General features: G+C 37.0%; 1 protein-coding gene across 2 annotated transcripts in view; it reads left to right on the top strand.

Moving 5' to 3' along the window:
• The window catches only part of TMEM237 (transmembrane protein 237), a 33116-nt gene extending 18964 nt beyond the window's left edge, over positions 1–14152 (top strand). For both annotated transcript variants that reach the window (XM_056111750.1, XM_056111751.1), the window contains 7 exons: positions 100–257; positions 3040–3163; positions 3450–3641; positions 6461–6534; positions 7773–7866; positions 8962–9083; positions 13893–14152. In XM_056111750.1, coding sequence (XP_055967725.1) covers positions 100–257; positions 3040–3163; positions 3450–3641; positions 6461–6534; positions 7773–7866; positions 8962–9083; positions 13893–13939 — 811 coding nt within the window. In that variant the 3' untranslated portion in view covers positions 13940–14152. The remainder of the gene's footprint in view (positions 1–99; positions 258–3039; positions 3164–3449; positions 3642–6460; positions 6535–7772; positions 7867–8961; positions 9084–13892) is intronic.
• Positions 14153–15497: the final 1345 nt, after the last annotated feature.

Raw genomic sequence — 15497 nt, 5'->3', positions numbered from 1 at the left:
TTTCTTGACTCAGTTCAGTCTTCATTATACTTTTAGTTACCTCTCAAATGGTCTATAAAAATTCAGTATTTATTTTTCATGTATTTTCTCTATTTACAGGAAAACACGGCCAGCAGAACTGCAATATGCCAATGAGCTAGGAGTAGAAGATGAAGACATTATTACTGATGGGCAAAGTAATCCAGAGCAACAGTCTGTGTTCACTGCACCTATTGGAATTAGCCAACCTGTAGACAAAGTGTTTGTGGAAAAAAGCCGTAAGTGCTTCTTTATTTTGGAATTTGAGCTCTTCAAGAATTATATAAGAGTATTCTTTGACTTAGGAATTACACTTTTGTAAATCTAAATGAAGTAAATAAGCAGAACCCTGGATTAAAAAATTAATACACAAAGTTAATTATTACTATCATTCATAAGAACAAAACACTAGAAACAAATGTTAGACTGGAGGAGAACGTTTCTGTCAGTTATGGTTTATCCATGCTATTTACTGTTTTGCACCATTAAAATAGTATTTAGGAAGAATTGTTTTATTTTATGGAAAGTTTTTAATGAAAACTCATTACACATGCATGTAATTTGATATCAACTATAGAAAAATGTGTAAGACATAAGACTAGAAGGAAACATGTCAAATTATTCATACTGTTTTTTTCTGGGCTATGGAATTACTGGTAATTAAAAAATCTCTCCCAACATTACCCATATCTTTATTTATACTTTGTTTATTTGTATCTTTTGTTGTTCTTATCAGTTTTCTATTCTTTGTAGTAATGTTTTTGGAGCAGATACTGTTATAAATTCAGTAATTGGGAATGTAGCTTTATGGCAGAGCACTTATCTTGCATGGATGGATTCTAGGTTTGATGAAGTTCTTGGTACTAAAAAAATTAATTTACTAGTGAGACAAAAATATAAGAAGTTATTACTCTATTGTATAAGAAATACAACAGTACAGGTATATCTTCTTTTGGAAATCTGATATTGTATAGCATGCATAAGCAATGTTTAAGGAAACCTATGATAGCAATATAAGGACCATATACTACTCACATGGATATGCAGTGAAAATGCTTCCTACAGACCTTATCTGAAACAAAGATTAGTCCTGAAGAACCGTCATCCAGTGTTGGTACAAATGCAAATTGGTTCAGTCTTTATGGAAAGCAGTACATAGTTTTCTTAAAATATTTAAAACAAAACTAAAACCATATGATCCAGCAATTCCACTCCTTGGTATCTAACCAAAGAACACAAAAACACTAATTCAAAAAGACATATACACATATATATACATTGTAGCCTTATTCAGTATAGCAAAGGTATGAGCATCACTCAAATACTCAACAACAGATAAGTGGTGAAAGACAAAGGAATGTAGTTACAAAATGGAATACTACTCAGCTGTATGAAAAAAAAATTATTTTTGGAAATGATCCCACAAGTAGTGATCATCGTCCGCATAGAATCATGCAATATAGGTGAATCTGGAAGGAATCATATCAAGTGAAAAACCTTTAAAGGAGGAAAACAAATACCATATGATCTCATTCATAAGTGGAATATAAACAAAGCAATCTTATCATATTGTCTTATATGAGCCATTCTCACTGATAGGATGTGATAACTCACTGTCATCTTCATTTGAGTTTTGCCTGATAATAAGTGACAGGAGGGGAGCGGGTTGAGCTTTCCTCCCCGCCCCGACCAGGCTCCGGCAGCCAAAGACCTCCAGGACCAGCCACCACCATGCTGAGACCACTCTCCGCACACCTGAAGGTACTGGCAGAGGGACAAATCCACGCGGGTTCCGGGGCCGAGATCTCCCAGCCTACTCGGATTGGAGTCGAGCATCCTCCACCCAGATCCTCCAAATTCCAGTAGGCGGGGGTCACACCCACCACCTGGCCCCCTGGCGCCGTGTAATCCCATCAACGGCCAAGACTCAGAGACTATAAAATCCAGCTCCCAGAACCGACATCTTATCAGGACATCTTTTATGACATCTTATCATCTCATTCCTACTTTGGACAAACTTGCAGGCTATCGAATGTAGCCTGCCCACAGGGCAGAGTCTGGCAAACTCCCCGTGGTGTACCAAATATGCCAAATACCAATAACAATGATGGGTCTCATTCTCCTAAAGAGCCTTGAATATAATCTCAGGGTTAGGATGAAAGAGACGTTACTGGGGCCTGCTCGAGGCAATCGACGAATAACAGGATGATGAAATGAAATGAAATGAAGTGACAATAAACATTTTTTTCATATGCCTAATGGCCATTTGTTTGTTGTTCTTCTGAGAAGTGTCTGTTTATTTTTCTTGAAGATAGAAAAGATATCTTGAAGATAGTAAAAGATACCATATTTAAACCAGAGGAAAGGAGCCTACTTCTGAAGACACCAGGCCTCATCGCGGCAGAGATGGTTCATCCCTTCTGTCTCTCCGCCTCTTTGGGGTACTGGCTGTCATGCCCACGAACTGCCTCCAGGCCATATTTAAGGACTTTTACCTGTCTTAATCCAGAGACTCACAAATGAATCTCAAAATGGATAATCTCCCTATAGAGATGTCTTTGGACCCTAATCGTTTACATATTTAGAATTCCAGGAGTGTGCAGCTACTTCTGTGGCTGCGTGACCTCCCACGATATTCATAATAAGCAATAGAAAATAAATTATCTAGAACCTGCTTGTGGCAGGCAGGCTTGAACAGTGGTGGGAAAATTCAAAATAATGGTTGAGGGAAGGTGTAATGGTGGTGGGAAGGTATAATGGTGGTGGGATTGATGTTGATATATTGAATGTAATCAATTAATGTGAACAACTTTATGAAAATTAAAAATAAAAAAATTCTAAATAGTACACAAACAGAAGAAAAAAAAGGAGCCTACTGAAATAGGTCTGACTCAGAACTTTTAGATGAAAAATAGGAGAAATTCAATCTCAACCTGAGGGTTTTAAAATGTGGAGTAATTAAACAGACTAAGTTCTCTCTTGGTCATTGTAAGTTAGTTGTGTCATTTTTTTTTTAATTAGGGCGATTCCAGGCTGCTGACCGTTCCGAGTTGATAAAAACCACAGAAAATCTAGACGTGTCAATGGATATGAAGCCTTCCTGGACCACAAGAGATGTCGCCCTGTCCGTGCACCGGGCTTTCAGGTGGTGCTTTTGTTGGGCTTAAAACAAGTGTTCTATAGTTTTTGAAAAAGTGTCATTTGTTCAATACTGTTAACAAAATCGATGCTCTAAAATGGTAGGTAGGTATATATTTTAGATGTCCAGTTAGAGTTACATGATCTTCCTGTCAGTGTAATGAAAAGAAAAAGCTTATTTTCACTTTGTGTGAAATGTTAAATTTTATTCTTATATGTGAAGAGATTTAAACAATATTTTCACTTAGTACATTAGTACTTCTTGTGTAATAATTAAACCCTTTCCCATACAGGATGATTGGTCTCTTTTCTCATGGCTTCTTGGCTGGCTGTGCTGTTTGGAATATTATTGTGATATATGTTCTAGCAGGAAATCAGCTTTCTAACTTTTCAAATCTTCTGGAACAATACAAGACTTTAGCATATCCATTCCAGAGTCTTCTGTACTTGCTTTTGGCTCTAAGTACAATTTCAGCTTTTGACAGGTAAGATTATTCTGACTGCAGATGTCTCTAACTTTTATTCAGGAGAAAATAGTGAGTAAAATATGTCACTAACTTCGACAGTTTCCAAAATAGAATTAGATATTCTATTTTGGAAACTATTTTAGATTAGAAATAGAAACTATTTTAGAAATAGAAATAGAAATAGAAATAGAAATAGATTAGAAACTATTTTAGATTAGAAATAGAAACTATTTTAGATTAGAAATAGAAATAGATATTCACCTCTCTCATCTATGGGGTATATATTCTAAGGTCCCCAATGGATGTCTGAAATAGCAGAGAGTATATTTCTAAGTATAACAGAATAACAGAAACTCTATGCATACTATGTTTTTCCCTATAAAGTACATATATATTTATGATGAAGTTTAATTTATAAAATAGGTAAAAATAAGTGCTAAACAACTTATAATAAAGATATAATAGATTCAAAAAAGTTTTATAAATATAATCTGTCAAAATATCTTACTATGTGTATTATTTTTAAATGGTCAAAAATATGAACTATGGATTACTGAAACCATAGAAAGTAAAACCATGGCTAAGGAAAGGCTTCGTAATAATATTTTTGGATTTTGAAAAAGGTGGCTTCTTTCTATTTTTTTTTTTGTGAGGAGAATTGCACTACTGTGAACCAAAAATTCCTCCAAAGTTCCAGTATCAATTCCAAGTCTAGTATTTTGTCCAATCATTGAAGTGCCAAATATTATCTTCAGATCATATGAATCAGGTATAGATGAGACTTTGGGTATATTAGCTTCCTAGGACATCTTTAATAACTGTGTGGCTTGAAATAACAGACATGTTTACTCTCCAGTATTAGATATTTAGAAGCCTGAAGTCCAGGCAACTGTGAGGCTGAGTGTTTTGAAGATGCTGAGGAAGAGTTATATAGCTCACGTGGCTTCCAGGGGCTGCTGGCAATCCTTGGTGTTTCTTGATTTGTAGACACATCACTCATTGCTCTAACTTATATCTTTGTTGTCTCATTGCCGTCTCCTTATGTCTCGATGAAGGACATAATTCATATTGGATTAGTGTCTATTCTGTTGTTCTTATTTTGATTCTTCCCCAAAGACCCTATTGCCAAATAAGGTCACATTCACAGGTACTAGGGTTCAGAGAGCAGTGTATCTTTTGAAAAGCATAATCCAACCCTTAAAACAACTTTTATGGCACTTTTGGGGCAGGTTTAATGCATTATATCCCTAAAACATAAGGGATAAACCTAAGTCACAATGCAAAGTAAAATTTTTTTAAAAAAAGAAAGAACTTTTTGTTTAACTGTATGCTAAAATAAAGGGGTAGAATCTAATAAAAAGTTTGCACATTGAATGTTTCTTCAAATGCTTCAACTCTAAAGACTTGTTGACAGAATAGCCCTTTACAATTACTGATATTTTGAATCATATGTGGAATGTAAATACCTAAAACTTATGAACTGGTGAAAATAAAACTTACTCTAAGACTTGGTGAGAACTATGGTGTTTACTACAGGGAAACATGAGACAGATAGTGAATAGACAGAGCCTTTTTGTAGTGGGATAGCACTGAAACTTTAGTGAGTGTGGGATAGCACTGAAACTTTAGTGAGTGTGGATTGTAAGGTGTTAATTTGTAAACATGTAAGGGTGTTAATTTATACCCTCAACTTCTATAGTGTTGCTTACCCATGATAGAGAAAAATAAAATAAGAAAAATAAAATATATTTTAGCAAAATGTTATATAGACTTTATAAGTAAATTATTTAATATGTGTTAATTATAAACTGTAGCTGTTTAAAGTATAGTAATGGATAAGAAATTTGGTAGCATTTGAAAAAATAAGCAAAGAAGAGCTAGTAGTCAAGATGACAGTGTTGCAAGAAATTTACAAATGTACTGTGACACATTCAAAAGAACAACAGCAACCAGTGCTGGCGTGGATGTGGGGAAAAAGGGACATTCTTTCACTGTTGGTGGGAATGGCCACTAGTCCAGCCTTTCTGGAAAACAATATAGACAGTCCTTCAAAAACTAGAAATTGCTTCCATATGACCCTGCAATACCACTTCTGGGAATATATCCTGAGGATGCCAAAAAAAGCACAGTAGAAGTAACATCTGTTCATTGCAGCACTGTTCACAATAGTCAAAATCTGGAAACAACCCAAGTGCCCTAGAACAGATGACCGATTAAAGAATCTTTGGTACATCTATACTATGCAGCTGTTAGGAAAAATGAAGTCATGAACTTTGCTTATAAATGGATAGACATGGAGAGTATCATGCTAAGTGAAATGAGTCAGGAAGAGAGGGACAGACATATAAGGACTGCACTCATTTGTGGAGTATAAAATAACATAACATGAGGCTGACTCCAAGGACAGTATGTACACAGGCGAGGAAGATTTCTTCATAGCTGGAAGCCTACCTCCTGAGCAGAGGCGAGAAGGCAACTGGAGTAGAGAAGGGATCACTAAGAAAACGATGGCTGGAGGAATCGGTCAGGATGGGAGATGTGTGCTGAAAGTAGATAATGGACCAAACATGATAACCTCTCAGTATTTGTATTGCAAATCTTAATGCCCAAAAGTAGAGGGAGAATATGGCGAATATTGTCTGCCATGGAGGCAGGGGGAGGGTGGGAAAGGGGGGTATACCTGGAATATTGGTGGTGGGGAATGTCCACTGGTGGAGGGATGGATATTTGATCATTGTGTGATTGTAACCCAAACATGAAAGCTAGTAACTATCTCACGGTGATTCAATAAAATTAAAAAAAAATGTACTGTGACATGAGGCTTTTGTATTTTCTAGGGTAAACTTTGCTAAAACATCAGTAGTGATTCGAAATTTTTTTGCACTGGATCCAACAGCCTTAGCGTCTTTCTGTGAGTAGTTTAAATGGATACTGTGATATTTGACATACGCTGTTATTTTTAACTAGCAGAAGCACAATTCTATTATGTAAAACTTATTAATTATATGTTGTATTAAATTACATAAATCATAAAATTTTGTTACTTAAGACATTTCTTAGAAATGTTCAGTGGAATTTGTAATTTAAATAAGTTAAGAAGCAGGACTTGAGAGACAGTATAGTGGACAGGGTGCTTACCCTGCACGTGTCTGACCCACGTTTGATCCCAACACCCTGTAAGGTCCCCTGAATCCTACCAGGACATACCCCTAAGCACAGACTGTGCACAGTGGGATGTGTTCCTCCCAGCAGAAATAGCAACAATAGCAACTAAAACTAAAAAAGCTGAGTAGCTAGTTTTTATAGGCTTTTTTCCCCCCAGTAGACTTTGATCTAAAAGTTTAATTTGTTTTTTGCTACTTTCAATATTTTTTAATTTTCTACTTGGCACTATATATATTCAGCTGATATAGCACTTTGATAACAAATGCTGTTTTATATCTGTTTGGTAGTATGGAATTAATCTTTTTTCTAAGTTATGAGAATATATATATTAATAAATATATATAAATATATTATTTATTTAGTGCTGGGGATTGGAGTGGTTCTCAAGCACCATGCAGGGAACTTGGAGCTATTTCTGGTAGTACTTGACCAAGCAGGATATTTGGTTCAATGCTAGGACTTGAAATGCAGAAATGTTGTTACGATACCCAGTGGTGCTTGGGGTTCTCCAAGGGTAAATAGAAGGATTCAAACTTGGATCCTGGTACATGCAAAGTATATGCCCCTGAACTATTTTCTCTCATCCCATTTAATGTCTTAGTTCCAATACATTGTGAGTATCTTGAGACCCTTTTTGTACCTATATTCTTAAAATTAATCTAAATCTCTCCAGCTATTAGAATTGATCAAATATATTTAAATAATTCCGCAAAGTATGGGTTACTTTTGTTGTTGTTTTTGAGCCATATCTGGCAGTGCTGAGGACTTACTCAGCTTTGAGTTCAAAGATCACTCTTGACCCGGCTCAGAGGACCATACAGATTGCCTGGGATTGAACCCAGGTTGGCCACATGCAAGGCAAATGTCCTACCTACTGTGTTATATCTACCCCCAAAGTATAAATTATTTTTACTTAAATCTATACATTTAAAATAAAGTGGGTTGTTTAAAATAGTTATTAATCATTTTATTTTTTTTTCTCAGTGTATTTTACTGCTCTTACACTATCTCTGAGTCAGCAAATGACAAGTGACAGAATCCACCTTTACACACCTTCTTCTGTTAATGGTAGCCTCTGGTAAGAATTTCAAAAGCATGAACAATTGTTGAGGGTAATAATTGCAACAATGAGAGAATTGAAAGTTATTTTTGTTATTAAATATTATAATCCCCCTTCCCTGCTTTTTTTCCTCTAAAACTATGGCTTGAAAATACTTATTCTGGGGCTGGAAAGAGTACAGTGGTTTGGGTGCTTGCCTTGCACACAGCTGACCTGGGTTCAGTCCCCACCATCCCATATGGTCTCCCAAGCCTGCCAGCAGTAATTCTTTAGCACAGAGCCAATTTTGTTGCCTAAGAGATTACTATGGCTATAAACATCTGCATGTTTAATGAGGTGGTTTTTTTTGCCAGTATGTTTTAAATGTTATAACTTTATACTGTCATTGCATGATACAATGGAAGAGTCCCACACCCTCAATTCTTAACTGGGGAGCATAATACCCCAGAATAGTCACTGTCACTGTCACTGTCCTCCCGTTGTTCATCTGTTTTCTTGAGCGGGCCCAGTAACGTCTCCATCGTGAGACTTTGTTGTTACTGTGTTTGGCATATGGAATACATCACGGGTAAGCTTGCCAGGCTTTGCCGTGCGTACTGGAAGAAAGTAGTTGGGGATTCAAGTCAGAAAGCCAGGTGATGCTCTAAGGAGAGCAGCCTAGGGAGAGTGCTCCTCTGCTTATCAGCAAGCAAACTTGAGGAAGCCTGCAGATTCAGACTGCGATTGCAGAGGTTTTTTTCAGCATGTTACTGGGCCCGCTCGAGCTCAGAAGAGCAGTCTTTTTTTTTTCTTTTTCTTTTATTTTTTGAGGGCGGGGCCAAGAAACAGAGAAGGGAAAAATACTTCATGGTATTCGTAGGTTGTGCCCCAAAGTATAAATAAGTAGGCAACATTAAATTTACATCAGCATACGAGCAGATATGTTCAGAGTTCAACTGCTGTTTAATCTTTGTTCTCATGTGTATATGTATTTTATAGACAGCTTAGTTTTATGCCATGTTTTTCTCGTTACTTCTCTAGATGAGGAGTACTATTTTTAAGTTCATAAAATAAACTATTTGGCTATATGAACAAAAGTTAAGAAATTTCTGATGAGTATTTCTGCAACTTTAGGACTGCAGGAATTGAAGAACAAATTCTCCAGCCATGGATTGTGGTGAATCTGGTGGTGGCACTTCTAGTTGGATTATCTTGGCTTTTCCTATCCTATAGGCCAAGCATGGATCTTAGTGAAGGTATTAAAAAATTTTGTAAGACTATAACAAACTTTTATATTAATTATGTATATTTTCATGGGTATACCTTATTATATTTCAATAACAAAGGCATATTTACACAAAATAACCCAACAAGAATGAAGAGAAAGTGGTACAACAGAAGGGAAGCTGGAGGAGGGTCTAGGAGAGCTGGGTTCTTCCAGACCCTGGGAGGGCCTCTTATGACCCTGGTGAATATTTCGGAGGTATTTCTTCACTCAGAATCTTTCAAGTGTGTTATATAAAATACTTTCCTTAGTCTTCTAACCAAAGTCTCTTAATTTGAAATTAATCATGAAATTAATCATTAGATGTAGTCTCTGTCAGAAACATATATTCATACTTCTTCTGCAGGTATAGATTTTTAATCCTTCATTGTCTAATGATGTGTTTAGTAATGCTACCTTTGGTTTGTTCTGTGTAAAGTGAAATTGACTAATCTCTAGACCCTTTGCAACATCCGAAGAAGGGGAATTAGAAAACTGCTAGTCCTTTTTTTTTCCCTTAAATTTTTATTAGTGAAACACCATGAGGGTAAGTTGTAGACTCACAGACTTTTGTGCTTGGGTTTCAGTTATACAATGCTAGTCCTTTTTTTGAAAAAAACAAAAGCAAAACAAAAACCAACTCTACTCCATATTTATTGTTTAGGAATATCTTCCTAAATAAGACTGCATTTGTTCTTATATGGTTCAATAGTGGATCATTTCAATCCACTTTCTCCTTACCCCTTTTTAAATTGACCCACCATGAGGTAACCAGTTAGAAAGTTGTTCATGATTGGACAGTGTTCCAACACCTAATCCTTCACCAGTGTACATTTGTCACTCCCATTTGTTCCTGGTTTCCCTCCTGCCACCACACCCCAACCTGTCTCTATGGCAGATACTTTTCTCTTTCTTTCCTTTTGGGCACTATGGTTTGCAATACAGGTACTGAAAGGTTGTCGTTTATATCACTTTATCTTCTTTCAGCACACAGTTCTTGTCTAGAATAATTATTTCCAACTAAATTATCATTGTCATAGTGGTTCCTTCTCTATCCTAACTGTACTCCCATCCCCAAGTTGTGGCAAGCTTCTAATCATGGACCAGTCCTCCACTGTTTGTCCTTTTAAGGTGTGTTTAGTCTTAATTTTAATTATATTCCTAATATGTTGTTTTTCTCTATTATTATGTTGACTAATTATGTTAAGTAATGGCTTAATGTAGAATTGTCAACTAACAACCTTCTACACTGTGATTGGAGCTGAATCTGCATCTGCTGGCATGAGAAATATTCAGTTTAAATCACAAAATATATATATTAGTGCAAGGCTATTTCCACTCGGGGTGCCCCAGAGGGGAGCAGGCAAGAGCCCTCCCCGCCCGAAGGGACCCAGCCGCAACAGCTGACCTCCAATACCTAACCCCTGCCATGCTCCAGGCCACTTTTAGAACCCACATCATGGGACACTTTCTACCCATTGTCCGTAATTACCTCACCATGTTTGATGGCATTCAGACAGTAGGCAACAGAGTAAGGAGAGGCTGCTAAAATCTCAGGGCTGGGACAAATAGAGATATTACAGACACCTGCTCTAGTAAATTGACGAACAACAGAATGACAGTGATACAGTGATATGAGCACTAAATATTTCCAGAATGCTAAATGTTTCCAGAATGCTGCTTTCCTTTAGGACAGTATGAATCATATAGCACTATGTTTTCTTTTTCTTTTTTTTATTATTAGCACTAAAATTTTATTTTATTTTTATTTTATTTATTTTTTAAATTTTTATTAGTGAAACACCATGAGGTACAGATGTAGACTTACAAATTTTTGTGCTTGGGTTTCAGTTATATGGTGATCAAGTACCCATCCCTCCACCAATGCCCATTTTCCACCACCACGGATCCCAGTATCCCTCCCACCCTCCATACCTCCCATCCTACCCTGCCTCTGTGGCAGGGCATTCCCTTTTGTTCTCTCTCTCCTTTTGGGTGTTGTGGTTTGCAAAAGAGGCATTGAGTGGCAATCATGTTTGGTCTATAGACTACTTTCAGCATGCTTCTCCCATACTGGGAGGATCCTCCCAACACCCTTTATTTGGTGCTCCCTTCTCTATCTGAGCTCCCTTTTCCCCAGCATGTGTGGCTGGCCTCCAAGCCATGGAGCAAAACTCCTGGTACTAATCTCAGCCACTCTTGGGTGTTAGTCTCCTATTTTGTTACTTTATGTTCCCCAGATGAATGCAATCTTTCTATGTCTCATCCCTCTCTTTCTGACTCATTTCGCTTAACATGATACTTTCCATGTATTACCACTTGTATGTAAATTTCATAGCTTCATCTTTTCTAACAGCTACAGAGTACTCCATTGTAGATGTACCAAAGTTTCTTTAACCAGTCCTCTGTTCTTGGGCACTCAGGTTTTTTCTAGATTCTGGCTATTGTAAAGAGTGCTGCAATGAACAAACAAGTGTAGATGTCACTTCGACTATACTTTTTTGCCTCTCTGGGATATTTTACCAGGAGTGGTATTGCTGGGTCAAATGGGAGCTCAATTTCTAATTTTTTGAGAATCATCCATACTGTTTTCCAAATGGGCTGAACCAGTTGGCATTCCCACCAGCAGTGAAGGAGGGTCCCTTTCTCGCCACATCCGCGCCAGCACCAGTTACCTTTGTTCTTTTGGATGTTGGCCAGTCTATGTGGTGTGAAATGATATCTCATTGTTGTTTTGATCTGCATCTCCCTGATGATTAATGATGTAGAGTATTTTCTCATGTGCCTATTAGCCTTTCGGATTTCTTCTTTGAGAAAGTTTCTGTTCATTTCGTTGCCCCATTTTTGAATGGGGTTGGATGTTTTCTTCTTGTGGAGTTCAACCAGTACCTTGTATATCCTTGATACTAACCCCTTGTCGGATGTGTATTCGGCAAATATCCTTTCCCATTCTGTAGTCTGTCTTTGTATTTAGGTCACTGTTTCTTTGGAGGTGCAGAAGCTTCTTAGTTTAAGATAGTCCCATTTGTCTATCTCTGTTTTCACTTGCTTGGCCAGTGTCGTGACATCTTTGAAGATACGATTAGCTTCAATATCATGGAGGGTTTTGCCAACTTTGTCTTCGGTGTACCTTATGGATTCCAGTCTGATGTTGAGGTCTTTAATCCATTTTGATCTTACTTTTGTACATGGCATTAGGCAGAGATCTGACCCCACTTTTTTGCATGTAGCCGTCCAGTTTTGCCAGCACAATTTGTTAAAGAGGTTTTCCCTGCTCCACTTCACTTTTCTTTCCCCCATATCGAAGATTACATGATCATATTCTTGGGGGGAGATGTCAGTATATTCAACCTTGTTCCATTGGTCTGCAGCTCTGCCTTTGTTCCAGTACCATGCTGTTTTAATTATTACTGCTTTGTAGTAGAGTTTGAAGTTAGGGAGGTTGATTCCTATCATTTTCTTTTTCCCAAGAATTTCTTTAGCTATTCGTGGGGGCTTATTGTTCCATATAAATTTCAGGAGTGTTTGCTCCATTTCTTTGAAGAATACCATGGGTATCGCTGGAGCAATAGCACAGTGGTAGGGCGTTTGCCTTGCATGCAGCCAACATGGCCGACCCGAGTTCAATTCCTCCGCCCCTCTCGGAGAGCCCGGCAAGCTACCGAGAGTATCTCGCCCGCACGGCAGAGCCTGGCAAGCTCCCCATGACGTATTCGATATGCCAAACACAGTAACAACAAAGTCTCCAATGGAGACGTTACTGGGCCCGCCCGAGCAAATCGACGAACAACGGGAGGGCCTTTACCTTTACCTTTACCATAATAGGGATCGCATTGAATTTGTACAGTGCTTTGGGAAGTATTGCCATTTTGACTATGCTAATTCTCCCGATCCATGAACAGGGGGTATTTTTCCATTTCCTCGTGTCCTCTTTTATTTCCTGAAGTAGCATTTTGTAGTTTTTTTTGTACAGGTCCTTTACTTCCTTAGTTAAGCTGATTCCCAGGTACTTGATTTTCTGGGGCACAATTATGAACGGGATTGTTTTCTTCATGTCACTTTCTTCTCTTTCACTATTTGTGTATAGGAAAGCCATGGACTTTTGGGTATTGATTTTATAGCCTAGCACTCTTGTTTTCATGTGAATTTTTTAAAATGTAAGTATAAGATGAAGATGATAGTATCTTCGTTATTGGGTTTAGGATTATTAAGTGGAGTAACATATTTATGATCTTTGGCACATACCACATCCTCCTCCTATATCTTCCTCCTTCATTTTAGGTCCTGAGATGACTACTGTAGAATGATGCTTTTAGCTATTTAATGATTCTGGATTCTCTGGACAACATATATTTCCTACTAGGTTATTATATTGCCTCTATTATACCGGCTGAGCTGGGTTCGGTTCCTCCACCCCTCTCAGAGAGCCCGGCAAACTACCGAGAGTATCTCGTCCACACGGCAAAGCCTGGCAAGCTACCTGTGACGTATTCGATATTACAAACACAGTAACAATAAGTCTCAGAATGGAGACATCACTGGGCCTGGTTGAGCAAATCAATGAACAACAGAAGGACAGTGCTACTTTTATGACATTTATAATGTAAATTAAAATCTTAGTACTTAAAATGCGAACTTGTACATTTGTTACTAGTTCAACTTTTAATCAAGAAGTCTTGAACTTTAAGATATTACCATTATGTCAATAGTATGTCAGTATTTCAGGAGAGTATAACTAAAATTCTTTTTTGAGATCCTGAGAAATCATTTTGAGTCTGATCTGTTTATTTTTCTCTACCAGAGCTGATGTTCTGTTCTGATGTGGAAGAATATCCTGAAAAAAGATAAAGGAATAAAGACTCTTCATAGGACCAACTCAACTTCACTATAATAGTGACCCAGTATTTAGAATTTTTCTCAGTTTTGTTTTTAAATGTATTTTTGTAAGATATGGACAGGTATGTTGGGAATGGGTTTTTAAATTATATAATACTAAAAGTTTGGGGTCTGAAACAATAGTACAGCAGGTAGGACACTTACATGCCCAGTCAGTCTGGTTTTGATACTTGGTACTCGATATGGTCTTGTGAGCCGCACCAGAATGATCCCTGAATGCAGAGCCAGAAGTAAATCCTAAGCATCACCAGGTGTGACTCCCAAACAAAAAACAACAACAGCAAGAACTCTAAACATTTCCTCAAGATTATGGAAAAATTTAAATTGTGTTTGTAATTTATACCTAAATTTTAATCTCTATAGCATTATTACCTCATTTCTAGCTCATTTACTTTAGGAGATAAAAATGAGCTAGAAATGAGCAATGAAAATTTGTGTCTTCTGATCTCTCAAATTAGTTGCGTCTATAATCACTATCTTAAAGAGCACTAATACAGAAAAGCCGTAACTTTAGTGTTATAAATGTTTGTTAGTTTAAACATAAATTTAGGGAATGGGGGAAAGGGAGGGGGAAGACCATTATTTTTTATGTCCCTTACTCAATAAATTGAAAATTTAAATTTGTTTGTTTTGAAGTTTTCTTGGTGTTTATATATCAGTTTAGAAGCATAATACAATGTAATTTAGCTTGAAAGATGCTTTACTTCGTGGTTAATAAAATGGAGTTGAGGAGGAGGATTTTGCAAAGCAAGCAATATCTTTCTAGCCTTAAAAGAAAAAGTTTTAAATGCTTTAGAATATAAGAGTTTCTTTCCTTTCAAAAACTTTACTGGTGGTTCCAGTATCTCATCACATCATGATTGTTTAGGGAGTTAAATATATATATATATATATATATACACACATACACATATATACATATGTAAATATATAAACATATGTACATATATAAACAGCGAAAAAGATACTGAAATATCCAAAAGCTTCAGAACCTTGTATTTACTTATCAAGAAATATGAATAGAGATTCACCATTCCATAACTACTTTATCAGAGAGCTCTTTGGCAAAGAAAACTCCACTTTGGCAAAAGAAATCCCATTCTTAAGAGTCAATCCTGCTATAGGAAAGCTCTTTTCCCAGTTTTTATCTAATGGTGTGTCAACTGGTGTGAAACCCTAGAGCTAAAGAAAATGATAAGCCTTCTTATGGAAAATGTCTCAAAGGCTCTCAAACATCAATAAAGTTATTGGCCCTGTTTTGATCAGAAAGCAGTTAAATATTGTGGATTAGAAGAGGATCGATAGATTGATGCTATAGATAGATAACTGAGAATAGCATTGGTATGAGTACCATAGGAAAACTATCTTGCTATCTACATAAAGTGTGGACTTGCTAAAGGGAATTCCTACTGCTGTCACAGACTTGTGACTCTGTCGGAAAGTCAGAAGTCACCCTGACAATTATAGCTTTTGCTATGATCAGTCATGAAACTCTTGCTGGTGACAAGCT

The sequence above is a fragment of the Sorex fumeus genome, unplaced genomic scaffold, assembly GCF_029834395.1.
Source record: "Sorex fumeus unplaced genomic scaffold, SorFum_2.1 ptg000014l, whole genome shotgun sequence".
NCBI lineage: Eukaryota > Metazoa > Chordata > Mammalia > Eulipotyphla > Soricidae > Sorex > Sorex fumeus.
Note: the sequence above shows the minus strand (reverse complement) of the source record. Positions and strands in the feature narration are given on the sequence as shown.